Genomic DNA, 16468 nt, shown 5'->3' on the forward strand with positions numbered 1-16468 from the left:
TTAACAAAATGTAATCTGTGCAACATTATGCCATTTATAGAAAGAATTCTACAAATGTACTGTTGCTATCTAGCTGGATAACTATTCATTTAAAATCTTTACTTTTCTTCCTTTGGTTCAATGTTGAGAGTGTACTAATGTGAAAACAGTGATTTTTTTTTTCTCCTCCATTTTCACCTTCACAGGTTTTGTGCCTTATACAGGAAAGAGCCAACATTTGCAAACATATCCATTTGCCTGCGCAAAGCGGAAGCACTGCTGTACTTAAAGCTATGAGACGAGGGTAAAGTATTTTCTGCTAAGAATTTGTTCAAAGTCATTATGGTACAGAAAGAAACTATTATAGACTGGGCAATTACAGAGAATTTACTTCAGTGAATCAGGCCATTCAGCTCAAGTAGTGGGTACTGATGTTTATACTCAATAATGGGGATTATTACAGTTTTGGGGTGGGTTTTTTAGATCCATAACTGTATCATAGATTAAAACCAGTTCTCTGCTCTGCATGGCTGAAACTTCTGATACTGAATAGGGATTAGCATCACCGACTCCTCCACTAGCAGCATTTTGGGTATCAGCATTGACCAAAAACTTAACAGGACCAGCCACATAATGTAACAGTTATAGTAGCAGGTCAGAGATTGGAAATTCTGTGATAGCTACCTCATCTCCTGCCTCCCCTATATCTTTTCGTCATTTGCAGGCACAAGCCACAAGCATGATGAAATACTCCCTATCTGTCTGGATATGCAAAATTCAACAGCATTTCGGGCAAAACACACTTATTAGAGATCCACCATCATTCATCTCTTCCTTCATTGGCACACTGTAATTACAGTCATTACCATCTGGAAAATGCACTGCAGCAATTTGCAAAGGCTTTTCTAATGACATCCCAAACCATGCACCTCTACCATTGGGAACAAGAGTAGCAGAGGTATAAGAATGCCACCGTCTCTAAGTCACAAGCCTTTCTAACCTGGAAATTTATCAACGTTTATTCAGTGTCATTGGATCGAAATTCTGGAAGTCCAGAAGGCCTTTGACAAGGTGCCACAAAAGAGACTGCAAAATAAGATAAGAGCCTGTGGTGTTCGGGGCAAGCTAAAAGTGTGGATAGAGGATTGAGATAACTGACAGAATGTCAAGACTGGCAATAAAGAGCTGTTTTTCAGGATGACAGCCAGTGACTAATGGAGTTTCACAGGGGTCAGTGTTGGGACCACAACTATTCATGTTATGCAATAATGATCTGGATGAAGGAACTGAGGGCATTGTTGCTAAGTTTGCAGATGACACAAAAGGTGGTAAATGGAGGGGCAGGTAGTGTTGAGCAATTGGAAAGGCTGTAGAAGAACATGGCAAGATTGAGAGTGGGCAAAGAACTAATAGATGGAATATAATGTGGATAAGTGTAAGGTTATGTACTTGGGTAGGAAGAATAGACTATTTTCTAAACTGGGCAAGGCTTCAGAAATCTGAAGCACAAAGGGACTTCTGGTTCAGGATTCTTTTAATCTTAACATGTAGGTTCAGTTGGCGCTTTGGAAGACAAATATAATATTTGTATTCATTCCAAGAGGGCTGGAATACAAGAGCAGTGATGTACTGCTGAGGCTGGTCAGACTGCATTTGGAATATTGTGTGGTTTTGGACCCCATATCTAGTGCTGACCTTTAAAGGGGTCCAGAGGAGATCCAGAAGAATGATCCCAGGGATGAAGAGTTGCTCACATGACCAGTTGAGAACTCTGGATCTGTATTCAGTTAGAAGAATGAGGGAGGATATCATTGAAACTTATAGAATACGGAGAGGCCTGAGATGTGGCGAAGATTAGATTAGATTCCCTACAGCGTGAAAACGGGCCCTTTGGCCCAACAAGTCCACACCGACCCTCCAAAGAGTAACCCACCCAGTCCCATTTCCCTCTAACCAAAGCACCTAACACTACGGGCAATTTAGCATGGCCAATTCACCTGACCTGCACATTTTTGGACTGTGGGAGGAAACCGGAGCACCTGGAGGAAACCCACGCAGACACGAGGAGAATGTCAGTGTGGAATTTGCACAGTCACCCAAGGCTGAAATCGAACCTGGGACCCTGGTGCTGTGAGGCTGCAGTGCTAACCACTGAGCCACCGTGCTGCCACGTATCCATTAGTCAGAGGCACTAGCACCTAAGAGCACTTGCTTCAGAGTTTGTTCCTTAATTGTCTTCAGAGCTGTAAAGGAACTACCCTTTAGAACTGAAGTCATGATTTTTTCAGCCGGAGGTTGGTTAATCAATGGAACTCATTGCTGCAGAAGGCTTTTGAGTGTATTTAAGATAGAGATAGGTAGTGTCTTGATTAGTAAAGGGATCGACAGTTATGGGGACAAAGCAGGAGAATGGGGCTTAGAAACAGATTAGCCATGATTGAATTGCAGAATAAAATTGATGGGTCGACTGGACTAATTCTGCTCCTGTAGCCAAGTCCCTGCCTAACAACAGCATTTTCGGAATTCTTACGATCTGCAACACTCCAAGAAGGTGACTGACCATCACCTTCAAGTATACCAACTAGCTTGTATCCTCTGTTTCTTTTGCCTTTATTATAGCTCCTGTTACATTCAGTTACATAACAACTCCTCCAACTTAATCTCTTTCCATCTTGAAAACCTCTTCTTGTACAAACTCGGAATGTTGAGCATTGATTTAACAGTCAAAATAAGTCTCTGCCATGACGTGGAGAGCTAAGTGGCATAAAGGCTGACTTTCCTAAGAATCAGGACCCGGGGGTATAAATCCTACCTGCCAAGAGCTGCAGGCCACCATGAGATTGTGTTGTTGCTGGTAAAACTCTCACCCGGGATTTCATGTGATTGCTCAATCCCAGGCCACAGGTAAGTGACGGCCGAAGGGACCTTGCTAGTTGGAGTTCATGAGCAAGGGATTGTCAGCAAAGGTGGTGGTTGGCTTTCACCAACCTGCATCCCCATCCCAATACTGTGTCGCTTGATCAGGTACAGCATGACTTTGAACGAGTTCCACAAAGTCCTGCACATGTTTGCTTGTGTACCTTGTATGGGTAACCTTCTGCCTGCCTTTGGATTAGTACTAGCAGCAATGATATTGGAGCTGGATGGAAAAGTTCACAGATCCTTTTGCAATTCTTTAACTTGATCAGATTGGAGGTAGGAAGGTGATAAAATCCCCATAAGCATCTTTCCACCCAATTAAATCGATCCACGATCACTCCACCACTAACCTCACTACAGGGGTGACAATTAATTTCCATCTGAATATTTGATCAAACCTGCAGTCACATTCTTTGTTGTGCTGATTTGTGGATTTGTATCCTTCTGAAGTTCCAAATATTAAATGTGTTAAATGTTAGTCTTTTTGGTAGTCTTTGTTCCTTAATTGTCGTGTTTTCATTGCAGATATACAAGAGAAGCTTATTTGGAACTTGTTGAACACATACGTAGGATCATCCCAGGTAACGTTACCTTATTGATTTTCTGTATGATATAGTAATTTGCAGGTTGTTTGTCAGTGGAAAACTGATTTAATTTTATGTGACTGCAGATCCATAGGGCAAACATGTTTTTCTGATGGTCACATGTAGATTTTGTATTCTGAAGGTTAGTTAGAGTACAGTAGTTTTGTGCTCAAGTTGATAGTTGAATTTATGATCCCTGAAAAGGTCATTATTTTTGCTTGTTGGTTGCTATCAGATACAAAGAATTATTGAGGTCACGTGTCAAACAATGGACATTTTTAATGTAAAATATTCTAAATGCTTAATTACCTAACCATGAAAAATAATTGTCATTTTGAAATTTGCTCTTGGAATATGAGCAGAATTGTAATTGTAATTAATAGCTTCAGATGATGCAAACAGGGGATCTGAGGTAAGGACCACTCATCCAATGACTATTATAAGGAGCTAGTAGGAAATGTTGGGGTTTAGAATTGTCAGACGGTGGCTCGGATAAAACAAGAAATTCAATGACTTTGGGGGATACCTTTAAACTAAGACATTCACCAGCAAAAGGAGAGATTACAATTGCCAAATGAATGTGACCAGTTCATGCTGAACGTTAGGGAAGTGATTGAGAGGCAATAAACTTGCTGTGGGAGGGGCTGAGTGTCAAACAATTGCGGTGCCAGAGGAAAATTTCATAGAATTTGTGGAGTGGACTAAAGTAGGGCTCTGTATTGAGTGGTGATGGGCTGCAGTTATGTCTTGTCGGTGTTGGGTCTAATCCTATGAACTCAGTTGTCCATATAATGTTGCACTTCTCAGGCCACCCACAAATGCAGTACTATTCAATTTCTGAGGCTGTTAACTTTTTAAAATTTATTATAACAGGTTAAGTGTTACTGTGTTAATGTCATTTACATTTTTCTATAATTGTCTTTCTGAAACCAGGTATAAGCTTAAGTAGTGACATCATTGCTGGATTTTGTGGAGAGACTGAGGATGATCATCTGCAGACCATTTCACTTCTTAGAGAAGTGAGGTATAACATTGGATATCTTTTTGCTTACAGCATGAGAAAGGTGAGCTACACAGGATTATCAGTCTTCAAGATATATTTGAAAGAGATGGATAAAGCAGACCATTATATTTTGTGATCTCATAGACCCATTGCTATCATTCTTTTCATTTGAAAGCTGCTTATTTACTTTTGCTTTAGTTTAAGCAATTAACAAAAAATAGGTGACTTAGAGATACGCAGTTTCTACAACTTTTGGATTGTTTGCTAACTGTACCCTATTTCAAAACCAGGTTGCCAAAACTGGCAATTGTTTAAAATGCCTGAAGTTGCTCATTCTTTTATCTCAAATCATTCCTGAGCACATCATGCTCCCATACTCTGGCACTTATTGATTAAACCATTTGGAAGAGACAGCTTAAATTTCCCAGACAATCAGAGGTTAATTTTCTGAATTTACAATTCAAGCTGATTGTAAAGCCAAATGAGAACAAGCTTTAAATAGCAGTTATTTTTATGCTTCACAAAGATCCATTTCCATTCCCTTGTCTTGTCAAATTTACATCCAAACAAAGTGCTATACTTCGGAAAGTGGTTAGTGTGATGTACAATTTGCTGCATTTTCTATCTTATTGTAAACCTGTTAAGTATGGATCCTCTCTACTGTAAGATCAGGCACAAAAGTCTGAAATATTGTAATATTGATCGTTTCTAGAAGACACACTCTTACCACAGACTTCAGGACAGCGTTCCTGCAATTGTGAAACAGCGTCGTTTGGAAGAACTTATCACTGTGTTCCGAGAGGAGGCAGCTAAACTCAACTCTGATCTTGTTGGAAGTGAGCAACTCGTGTTAGTTGAAGGGGTATGTAGAATTAATATTAAGGATGTTTAAAGTGTAAGTTTGTCTTGTGACAAATTTAATCAATAAATACTGAAATAGTAATGTAGTCCAGATCAAAATATGCGTTGTCCAAAGATCCACAATGAGATCAGGGTCAATTATGAAGTCTTTGGCCAGTAGTAATTGGTTATAGAAGAATACAGCGCAGTACAGGCCCTTTGGCCCTCGATGTTGCGCCGATCCAAGCCCACCTAACCTATACTAACCCACTATCCTCCATATACCTATCCAATGCCCGCTTAAATGCCCATAAAGAGGGAGAGTCCACCACTGCTACTGGCAGGGCATTCCATGAACTTACGACTCGCTGAGTGAAGAACCTACCCCTAACTTCAGTCCTATATCTACCCCCCCTTAATTTAAAGCTATGCCCCCTTGTAATACCTGACTCCATACGTGGGAAAAGGTTCACACTGTCAACCCTATCTAACCCCCTAATCATCTTGTACACCTCAATCAAGTCACCCCTAAACCTTCTTTTCTCTAATGAAAACAGCCCCAAGTGTCTCAGTCTTTCCTCATACGATCTTCCTTCCATACCAGGCAACATCCTGGTAAACCTCCTCTGCACCCGTTCCAGTGCCTCCACATCCTTCATATAGTATGGCGACCAAAACTGCACACAATATTCCAGATGCGGCCGCACCAGAGTCTTATACAACTGCATCATGACCTCAGGACTCCGGAACTCAATTCCTCTACCAATAAAAGCCAGTACGCCATATGCCTTCCTCACCGCACTATTTACCTGGGTGGCAACTTTCAGAGATCTGTGTATATGGACACCAAGATCCCTCTGCTCATCCACACTACCAAGTATCCGACCATTAGCCCAGTACCCCATCTTTTTGTTATTCTTCCCAAAGTGAATCACCTCACACTTAGCTACATTGAATTCCATTTGCCACCTTTCTGCCCAGTTCTGCAGCTTATCTATATCCTGCTGTAACCTGTCACATCCTTCCTCACTCTCAGGTTATGTCAGGTTTTTCCACGTATGCACAAATGTAACATGAATGACAAACTTTTCAGGTTGAGTGACCCTGCCTTGGCACTGGTGCTGAGTAACGGGCACTCGACCCAAAACGTTAACCCTGATTTCTCTCCACAGGGGCTGCCAGAGCTGCTGAGCTTTCCCAACAATTTGTTTTTGTTTCTGATTTACAGCATCTGCAGTTCTCTTGGCCTTTATTTGGTGAAGAAGGTGTTTGATACACTTACCTTCATTGGTCAGTGCATTGAATATTGGAGTTGGGATATCATGTTGCAGCTGTACAGGACGCTGTTAGGAATTGTTTTGGAATACTGTGTTCATAGAGTCCTAGAGATGTACAGCATGGACACAGACCCTTCAGTCCAACCGTCCATGCCGACCAGATATCCCAACCCAATCCAGTCCCACTTGCCAGCACCCAGCGCATATCCCTCCAAACCCTTCCTATTCATATACCCATCCAAATGCCTCTTAAATGTTGCAATTGTACCAGCCTCCACCACTTCCTCTGGCAGCTCATTCCATACACGCACCACCCTCTGCATGAAAATGTTGCCCCTTAGGTCTCTCTTATATCTTTCCCCTCTCACCCGAAACCTATGTCCTCTAGTTCTGGACTCTCCAACTCCAGGGAAAAGACTTAGTCTATTTATCCTATCCATGCCCTTCATAATTTTGTAAACCTCTTTCAATTCTAGCCTCCTGCTATAGGAAGGATGTTGTGAAACCTGAAAGGGTTCAGAAAAGATTCACAAGAATGTTGCAGATGTTCGAGAGTTTGAGCTATAGGGAGAGGCTGAATCGGTTGGGGCTATTTTCCCTGAATCGTCAGAGGCTGAGGGATGACCTTAAAGGTTTATAAAGTCATGAGGGGTGTGGTACGGTGAATGGTCAAAGTCTTCTCCCCAGGGTAGGGGAGTCCAAAACTTGAGGGCATAGGTTTAAGCTCCGAGGGCTAGGATTTAAAAATGACATAAGGGACTACCTTTTCACAGAGAGAGTGGTAAATGTTTGGAATGAACTGCCAGAGGAACTGGTCAAGGCTGGGACAGTTAAAACATTTAAAAGACATCTGGATGAGTGTATGAATAGGAAACGTTTGGAGGGATATAGGCCAAACATGGCAAACGGGACTAGATTAATTTAAGATAAATGTTCGGCCATAGATGAGTTGGACTGAAGGGTCTGCTTCCTTGCGTATAATTTTGACTTCCCAAAGATGCTGAAATGCTGAGGTAACTTTGATACCAATACGTTTATCTACATTTTTGTTTGTAATTAAATGAAAACAAGGGCATGCTAATGTTTCTATCCACTTTAGTCTAATAATCCCATTCATTTGAACTGGCCGAGAAGCATTTGCATTTTGCTACAGATCATAAAACTCCTATAAATTACATAATTCCTTGGCAGAAAACCAATTCAGGTCGTTGTGGTTTAAGTCACTAATTTTGAGCTGGAATCATTCTAGTAAATCTCTTCTGCACTGTTCCATATGTTCATCCTTTCCAAAACGTGTGGTACCCAGAATTTCTGCCTTTGTTCATTCTCATTTCTGCACTGTCGCAACAGAATAATATATTGGGTTAATTAATTGTATTACTTCATGCTTTATTTCTCATTAAACTGTATGTCTTCAGACTTATCCTGAGCAATACAGGAGAAATCCACTGATAGTGTACAGGTTGTAAAACCAGTGCCTGTGGTGCCCGATAGCACAATAACCCGAGGAAGATTATCTCTACACTACTCAAATAGCCATTGGAAAGTTGCTGGTAATATCATCAGCATAATTAGTGTATGTTTTGCTTATCAGATTTTATTCACTTGTTTAAACACTATTCATACAAGAGGCAAAATCTGACCTGGAGAATAGGAAACTTGTGAATCGTTAAGTGCAGAAACTAGTCCCTGAACTAACAATTGGGAATTATTAATGAATGAAAGCATCCTCGTCCTAATTTGCCAGTCAGAAGAACTTACAGATAGACCAATGAACCCAGCAAAGTTGTGGTTATTTAAATAAATTGATCTTCTAGTGTAATATTTGTTTATAACATGTAATTTGAACACAATCACAGAATTGTTACTGTGCTGCAGCAGACCATTTGACCAATCATATCTGCACTGGCTCAATGACCATTTACTAGCGCCAATCTCCTACCTTTTCCCCATTATTTAGTGAAATGCTTTAAATCTGTGCTCTGGTTCTTGATCCTTTTACAATTGGGAGCACTTTTTCATTATCTGCTCCATCCATGATTCTTGATTTTGGAAACTCCTATCAGATCTTCTCTTAACCTCTCGTGACTGAGGAAAACAATTCCACCTTCACTAATATATCCTCCTCATTGATTCCAGCAATGCACAACATCATTCTAGTAAATCTCTTCTACACTCTCCTGAAGAATCTTGTATGCTTTATTAGCTGCTCTTTTTACCTACCCTGCCAATTCTGCATGTGGTCACCCTTTAGAATAGACCTTTTGTTTTGTGCTGTCTTCATGTTCTTTGTACCAAAAATGTATCATCTCGGAATCCTGGCATAGAACTTCATCTATCACCTGTCCACTCATGCCACCAACTTGTTGGTGTCCAGTTGAGGTTCTGTACTATACTTTGCATATTTTTCAGTGTCCCCAAGTTTTGTATTGCCTGCAAACTTTGAATTTGCTCCCAGGTCTCCAAAATCCAGATCATTTATATATACTAATGCTGACCCTGGGGAACTCCTTCCACAGTACAAACTCACTTTAATTTTATTTTAAAATTCAGTAATTCTAAATGAAATGATTATTTTTGGTTTCAAGAGAACCCACACTTTTTTTTAAAATTCACTATTGGGACGTAGGTAAAAGTAAAATTAGCTAATAACCCACAGACACACATCAACATGTAAACTTACCTTGCTTTTGTTCTGATTTATTAGGGGCTGTTCTCTGACACCTGCTCAGGAGCAAGGTTCTCTAAGTCAGTAGGAATGTTAATGTGCCCTGAATCTCCTGCATGCTGCCACTCCCACCACCATTTTCTTCCCCCATGTCTGCTTCTACTGCCTCCCACACCCTGAGCTCTGTTTAGCTTTATTTTGCCAAACTTCAAATGACGCTGTTTTCAAAGAGGTAGTGTAGTTTCCAACAATCTGTCATTTTAGACAATACACATCCCAGTAAATTACTCTCCAGCTGGTATCAGAATTTTCCAGTCAATATACTCCACAAAGGCTTGCACATTGGTTTGAAGTTCCTGCTATTTGTCATAAAGCTACAAACAGGATTATTGTTCTTAATTAATAATTGGGGTCGGGGGTGGGGGTAGTTGTGGAGGGATAGCACAGCTTTATTCAAAGGTTGATATAGTGAAATGTTCAAAATTGAAACACCAGTAAATTTTTAGCAAATGACAAACTAAAAATACTGACTTTGGTGTTTCTTCCTGCAGTAAATATCTGGCATTTATAAATATGCACTGAGAACATATTGTTTAATCCTTACAACAATTGAGTTGATTTTCGTGGTATTTTATTCCACATTGGTCCAATGCCTAGGGAAAACATTCTGGTTTTTTTGCTTTGTGCCTCCATATTTAATGAGTTGGGATAGTTCCCCAGAATGTACAGTTAGAGAATGAAGGACTACGTTAACTTGATGTAGAAAATGTAACATGCACCTATTGCAAGTGTAATCCATAATGTAGGACTGGTATCTTATGCCTGCAACTCTTTTTGTCATAGTTTTAAAAACTCCATACAAAAACCCATTACCAGTTATTTCCTTTTTGTTTTACATTCTCAGACCAGTAAGCGATCTAAGATGGAATTGTGTGGAAGAAGTGATGGTAATATTAAAGTAAATTTTCCCAGCGTGGAGATATCTTGTGACTGGTCATCTGGAATGCTTGCTTCTATTAAACCTGGAGACTATATATTGGTGCAAGTAAGTGAATAATTAAGGTGTTTTTTTTTTAGGAATGCTTCTGATGTGTGATGCACATTTGAAATGGTGCCATTTCATGCAGAATTCAATATGTAAATATCAAGTGTGACTTGTATAATAATGGGTTTTGTAAGTCACAGATTGCTGCTTCAAAATCATAGTTAAGCAGTCTGTGTATCTCCCTTCACTAAACTTCAGTGGAAAACATTACGTAAGCACTGTCGACTAATTCTCTGACTGCTTAGGAAGAAACTTTTTAAACAATGGTGATTTTTTTTTTAAAAGAAGTTTTTTGCATTTTAATTGGAGACCAGAAACTCTTATCTTTAAAAAAAAAAGATACTATTGTGTATCTGTATTAAACTGGTTACAGCAACAAATAATTTATGTATCCTATGCTGCAGCTATCAGTGTAGTAATAAAGGACTGGCACAGTGCTGTGCAAGGGCAGATACTGCTATAACCATATTCTTAATGGAAATTTTAAAATGGCTGTGCAGTGCAGTGCTATTGACCTCTAGCATCACTGGGGCAACATGTAGGCTGGAACGAGCAAGGAGGAATGATAGATCCATTGGGCACTGCGGTGCATAAGTTGCAGGAATGGAAACTGAAACTATTGCAGGTGCTTTCTTTGACAATGTCCAAATGAATAAGAATGAAATCCGATGAGGGCAGCCCCAACCAGCTGGACAATAAAATAAAATGCATTGGAGCAGGATGGTGTGGTTAACTTTCAAAGGCTGTATACAGATTGAGGAGGAGTAGTTTCTCACTGTCCTCATATGAGTTAGGACAAATTTCCTGACTCGGACTTTAATAATGGATGATTGAAATAATTCTCAGCAAGCAACGAAAACCCTAGGGTTGACTTTTATTTCCGAAGTTCTTAAGTAAAAATGAATGGCGTTTGACTGAAATTGTGAGCCTTTGACCCAGCCTGCTCTAAGATTCTAGCTGTACTGTCACCTAGGAGGTGCTTTAGAGCAGCTCAGGTTCATATGGTTACAAGTATATTTTTCTAAACTTTCTATCACTTGCAAAAAATATTGCATTCATGTAACCTATTATAAATTGCTTGCAATCATGGTTTTCATAAAATAAATACATTTCATAGATATTTAATTCACTACTTGTGCCTAAATTTTCAGATAACATCTGCCAGTTCTCAGAGTTTAAAGGGTACCCCAATCTGTCATACAACACTGAATAATTCAACAACGATGACATCTGAAAACAGGAAAACTGTTAGTTATGGACAATAACGTATACCCGGGATTGGAAATGTACTGCAAGATGATTTGAAGAAAGTATCATAGTTGTGCTCCTGCACTAGGAGTATTATTGAGAATTGCAAAGTTAGGACTTATACATTCTTTCACCACACAAGACATAGAGATAACCAATGCATTCATCTTTTTAAACTTCTGATCCTGACAATGAGTTAAAATCTGTTATGTGATTTTTAAATGTCAGATGCTTGGTATTACAATATCAAAGTATTGGCATGGAAGAAATGTAACAAATTGTTCTGTCAATGAGAGATGAATCATTGTAAAAGTGTTGCATATGTATTTGGCGATTAAAGAAAGTTTTCAAATTTTTGTATGTCGTTTTCTTTCACCAAGGGCCAGGCATTTTGCATCTAGCACTACATGATTGAGAAGAAATTGAAATTAGCGAGTTTGAAAAACTTTGTAGCTCAGGTTGAGGTTCTGGATGTGCGTTTGCTTGCTGAGCTGGAAGATTCGGTTTCAGATGTTTTGTCGCTTTACTAAATAACATCATCCGTGAGCCTCCTGTGAAGCGCTGGTGTTAGTGGGTGGCACAGTGGTTAGCACTGCTGCCTCACCGCGCCAGAGACCCGGGTTCAATTCCCGCCTCAGGCGACTGACTGTGTGGAGTTTGCACGTTCTCCCCGTGTCTGCGTGGGTTTCCTCTGGGTGCTCCGGTTTCCTCCCACAGTCCCAAGATGTGCAGGTCAGGTGAATTGGCCATGCTAAATTGCCCGTAGTGTTAGGTAAGGGGTAAATGTAGGGGTATGGGTGGGTTGCGCTTCGGCGGGGCGGTGTGGACTTGTTGGGCCGAAGGGCCTGTTTCCACACTGTAAGTAATCTAATCTAATGTCCTGCTTTCTATTTAAGTGTTCCGGTTTCTTTGGGTTGGTGATGTCATTTCCGGTTCTTTTTCTGACAGGATAGTAGCTGAGGTCCAAATCAATGTGTTCGACGCATTTCTTTATAAAGTATTATACTACACTTGCACCTAATGAGTCAGCTGCAGTCATTTCTGACTCATTTCAGTTGAGGATCAACTCCATGTGACACCAATACCTTACCGCTTTCTTTGGTGCCATCTCTACATGTTCCAGCTCTTCCCCTGCATTTTTTTGTCAACTGTGCTTGTTCCCCAGTCCCTCTCACAGCTTCCGTAATTGCAGTACTTCCTGCTTTGCTGCATAGATCTCATCCTGCGCCTTCTGCTCACAAATTGACTTCCTCCACCTTGACCAATCAATACTCCTGTGCCTTCAGCATCCTTTCCTGCAGGTTGTGTAGACTCCGCTCCACTTTCTGCAACCCTTCTGGATCCTTCCTCATTTTCTTCATGTGCTCCTTGGAATAACAGCTCTGAAATGTAAGCAAACCAGCATCCATCCACACCAATCACTGAGAAATGCTTGAGCTGGTTGTGGTCAGTCAGAAGGGGTAGTCTGCAGAGTAGAGTGTCCAGGGCCTTCAACAAACTCATCCTTCACTTAACAAGTCAAAACCTTTGCTCAATGGTTACACTCTTGTCTCTGGGTTCGCACACATGTAAGGTAACCCTGGTAGCTTCAAAAAGCAGCAGGTTCTCCTGATCAGTATGTATGTCTCAGATTAGCCCAGATTAGCTATTTTATACTATTTGGGGTTTATGACATTTGCTATAAGCATAATATTGGTTGCTGAATTGCCATATATATTACAAGCATGACGACTTCAAATTTGCTAGATTAACTGTACTTGTGAAGTGTGGAGGAAGGTGCACTCTTGTTAATGCAAGTTTTTCTTGACTTTTCTAATCTCTCTACATAGTCCTTCTGTCTGTCTTGCCTAAGTCAAGAGCTGTACTTTCTGAGCACTTTGACATCCTTGTGGTCTAAATGACTCTCTGCTGTCATCTTGCACCCCTGGTGGAGAAAGAAAATTTCTCACAAACTCTAATCTCCTCTTAACTCCAATTGACCTTTTATTGAAGCTTCTGTCGATCTAATTTACAGATGTGAGAAATGCTGCAACGATCAGTTATTTAATATCTCGGTACTTAAGGTTAAGCTAGCCCAAATGAGCATGTTCTGTGACTGACCATCAGGCCTACTCTTTCTGACTAATTATATTTTTTATGGTGTGTACCAAGTTTTATTAAGAGTGGTGAGAATGTGGAACTCAATACTTCAGCGAGTGGTTGAAGTGAATAATATAAATGCTTTTAAATGGAAGCTAGACAGGCATACCACAGGTGATGGGATGAGATTACAATGATAAACTTAGAGGCTTGAGGAGAGCACAATTCAGCACAAACTGCTTGGGCTGAATTGTTTCTGTAGTGTGCATTATGTAATGCCTGGCACTGGTGATAACTCCTAAAAGCAGAATCAAGCTTTATGAAACTAGAATGTAATTTTGTAGGCAAATTTACAGAACAGACCATTGTCGGGGAAAAATAAAATCCGATGCTAAATTAATCTATTATTGGGTAGGCAAGTTCTTACTTCATACCATTCTGACTTTGTAGTTGGTATTTAACTGAACTCTACATTTTAAATTCTGTTAGTTACTAAGCTTCTGACAGGATCTCCAATGGAGGTGTTGGACTTAATTAAGCTAAAACTGGATTCTCATTAAAAGAGGTAATGGGATTTTTTTAGGAGCGCATAGAACTCGCAAATTTAGTGTAATTTACAATAGATTACCAGAGTAAGAGAAAATTTAGGGTTGCGAAGAAAGGAGTTCTTTTGCTTTTGCATTTCCTAAACTACTTTGCCCTTAGGAACTGACTTATTCTGAAGCTAGTTATTTGGTGAATACGTGGTACATGACTAATGTTTATTCGGTTTCTAAGGTTTATCGTACAGCAATTGGTGACAAGGTTGACAAAATATATAATAAAGTAGTAAATGTATAATTGAATAAGTAGTTCTTAAAACACTTTAAGCGTAATAGAATACTGTTATTGAGTTGTAGGTGTGTACTCTAACTTTGAGAGTGAAAGCTGGCAAGGACTTAACAAGCGCAGAGTATGCTGAAAAATTTAAAAGATGTAATGTGGCTGTGAAACAAACAGCTGGAGCTGAGTTGCCATGGTACACAACAAAATTGAGTTTGGCCTATCGGTTTAAATTCTGCTGCAAGATACTAGAATCGAATCAAATTTGAATTTTAATGTTTTTGATAACATCAAACCAATGAGATGATCCAATGTTTTGGGGTATAAAAATCGAGCATTTTGAACAGTTAGCCAGAGTGGCAAAGAGCACCATACTGTCTGCAGACCCCCTCTCTAAAAATTAAATTGTCTGCAGGCTGCTCTCTGAAAAGGTACCTTTTCATATGAAACCTGTGCAGCAGAAGACCAAAGAAAAAAGGCAGGAAGATACCAAGGAAAAAGTGACACCCAGCTGGTTTTGAAATTTGATTTATTTTGTAAAACTTAATTCGGAGTGTTATTGGATCAGTATATTGTAGAGCGGGTAGTAGATAAATCAATCAGACAAAGGCTTACAGTGTAGATAGTTGTTTAACGTTCTCTTTTTATTTCTTGGAGTTAAAGAATAAATTGTTAATTTTTCTTCAAATTGTGGGATATGGTAATTCTGTGTCACATAATTTAACAGATTACAAGTCAAGGTGCGCTTTTCTGTGTGTTTGGTTTAATTTATCAGAAAGGTTTACCCTATGTCGTAACAGTTTGGAGGCTCAGGTCTGTGATTGAACATGTTTAGACAGATCCAGTCTGAGATTTGGACAAATTTGAATAGAGTTGGGTACAAAAAAGCCCAGTAAATTTAAACACTTGTAGGTTAGTGTCCTAAATCTGTAAATAAAATGTAGGTGAGACAATTGGTCTAATTTTGGTTAATTGCGGTTGGTTAAATTAAATGTGAGCGAAACAGCTCTTAAAATTGCGAAAGAGCGTTTGGCTTTTGAAGATGATTTCCAAATTTGCCAAGAAAGTTTAGAAGGAAAGAAAAAGACCTTTTTTAGAATTAGCAACTAGGTTAGCATTGGGTTTAACCAAGGACAAAAGTAAAGCTGAAATTGTAATTGAATTGCTTAAACATGTCAGAGAAACAGACAAGTGCAGAAGCATTAGAAAAATTTAAATTACAATTGTGGAAAATGGAGTTAGAAGATAAAGGGAGAGAGAGGAAAAATGGAAGGTTCTGAGGTGAGCAAAGAGAAAGAGAATTTGAACTTGTTGCGACTTAATCAGCAACGTCAAGTTAACAGGATGGAGATTAAAAGAGAAGGTAGCGATAAATACAAAGTGTTAAAACTCTGCCATATTTTGATGAGAAAGATGTTGAAATCATTATTTCATTTGAAAATTGACTAGGCAGCTGGAGTGGTCCGAGTAATGCTAGTTCAGACTAAACTGGTAGGCAGAGCTAGTGAGGTATTTGCCGCACTGTCAGATGAGGGGTCAAGAGATAATGATGAGGTCAAACAGGCTATGTTAAGTGATTATGAATTAGTACCAGAAGTGGATAGATAGCACTTCAGAAACATAAAGAAGGAGCCAGGTCAGATGTATGTTGAGTTCGAAAGTATTAAACATAGTAATTTTGATAGATGGATGCGGGCCTTAAAAATAGATAAGACATACGAGGCTCTAGGAGAGATTATTCTTTGGAGGGGTTAAAAAACTCACTTCCACAGATGATCAGAATTCACGTGGATGAACAGAACATTCAGAAAATAAGAGCAACAGAGTTAGCAGATGGATACATGTTGATGCATAAGACAAGCTTCCGGCAAGAATTCCATCCTGTGAGGGTTAGAAATTAGGAGAAGGGGAGATCTGACACTGAAACAAAGAGTAGAGAACAATGGTAAGTCTTTTCCACAGCTTAAAAAAGCAGCCCAAGAGGGTGGAAAGGAGGTGATAGGC

At 39.6% G+C, this 16468-nt stretch overlaps 1 protein-coding gene across 1 annotated transcript in view; it reads left to right on the forward strand.

Moving 5' to 3' along the window:
• Positions 1–11919, forward strand: part of cdk5rap1 (CDK5 regulatory subunit associated protein 1) — a 28205-nt gene extending 16286 nt beyond the window's left edge. Inside the window, exons 8-13 of the mRNA XM_043710176.2 lie at positions 186–283; positions 3424–3479; positions 4416–4546; positions 5198–5347; positions 10175–10315; positions 11467–11919. Of these exons, the coding sequence (XP_043566111.2) occupies positions 186–283; positions 3424–3479; positions 4416–4546; positions 5198–5347; positions 10175–10315; positions 11467–11580 (690 nt within the window). The 3' untranslated portion in view covers positions 11581–11919. The remainder of the gene's footprint in view (positions 1–185; positions 284–3423; positions 3480–4415; positions 4547–5197; positions 5348–10174; positions 10316–11466) is intronic.
• The last annotated feature ends 4549 nt before the right edge of the window (positions 11920–16468 follow it).

This window comes from Chiloscyllium plagiosum, unplaced genomic scaffold, assembly GCF_037043375.1.
Source record: "Chiloscyllium plagiosum isolate Xiang-an unplaced genomic scaffold, Cpla_swu_hap1 HiC_scaffold_15, whole genome shotgun sequence".
NCBI classification, from domain to species: Eukaryota; Metazoa; Chordata; class Chondrichthyes; order Orectolobiformes; family Hemiscylliidae; genus Chiloscyllium; species Chiloscyllium plagiosum.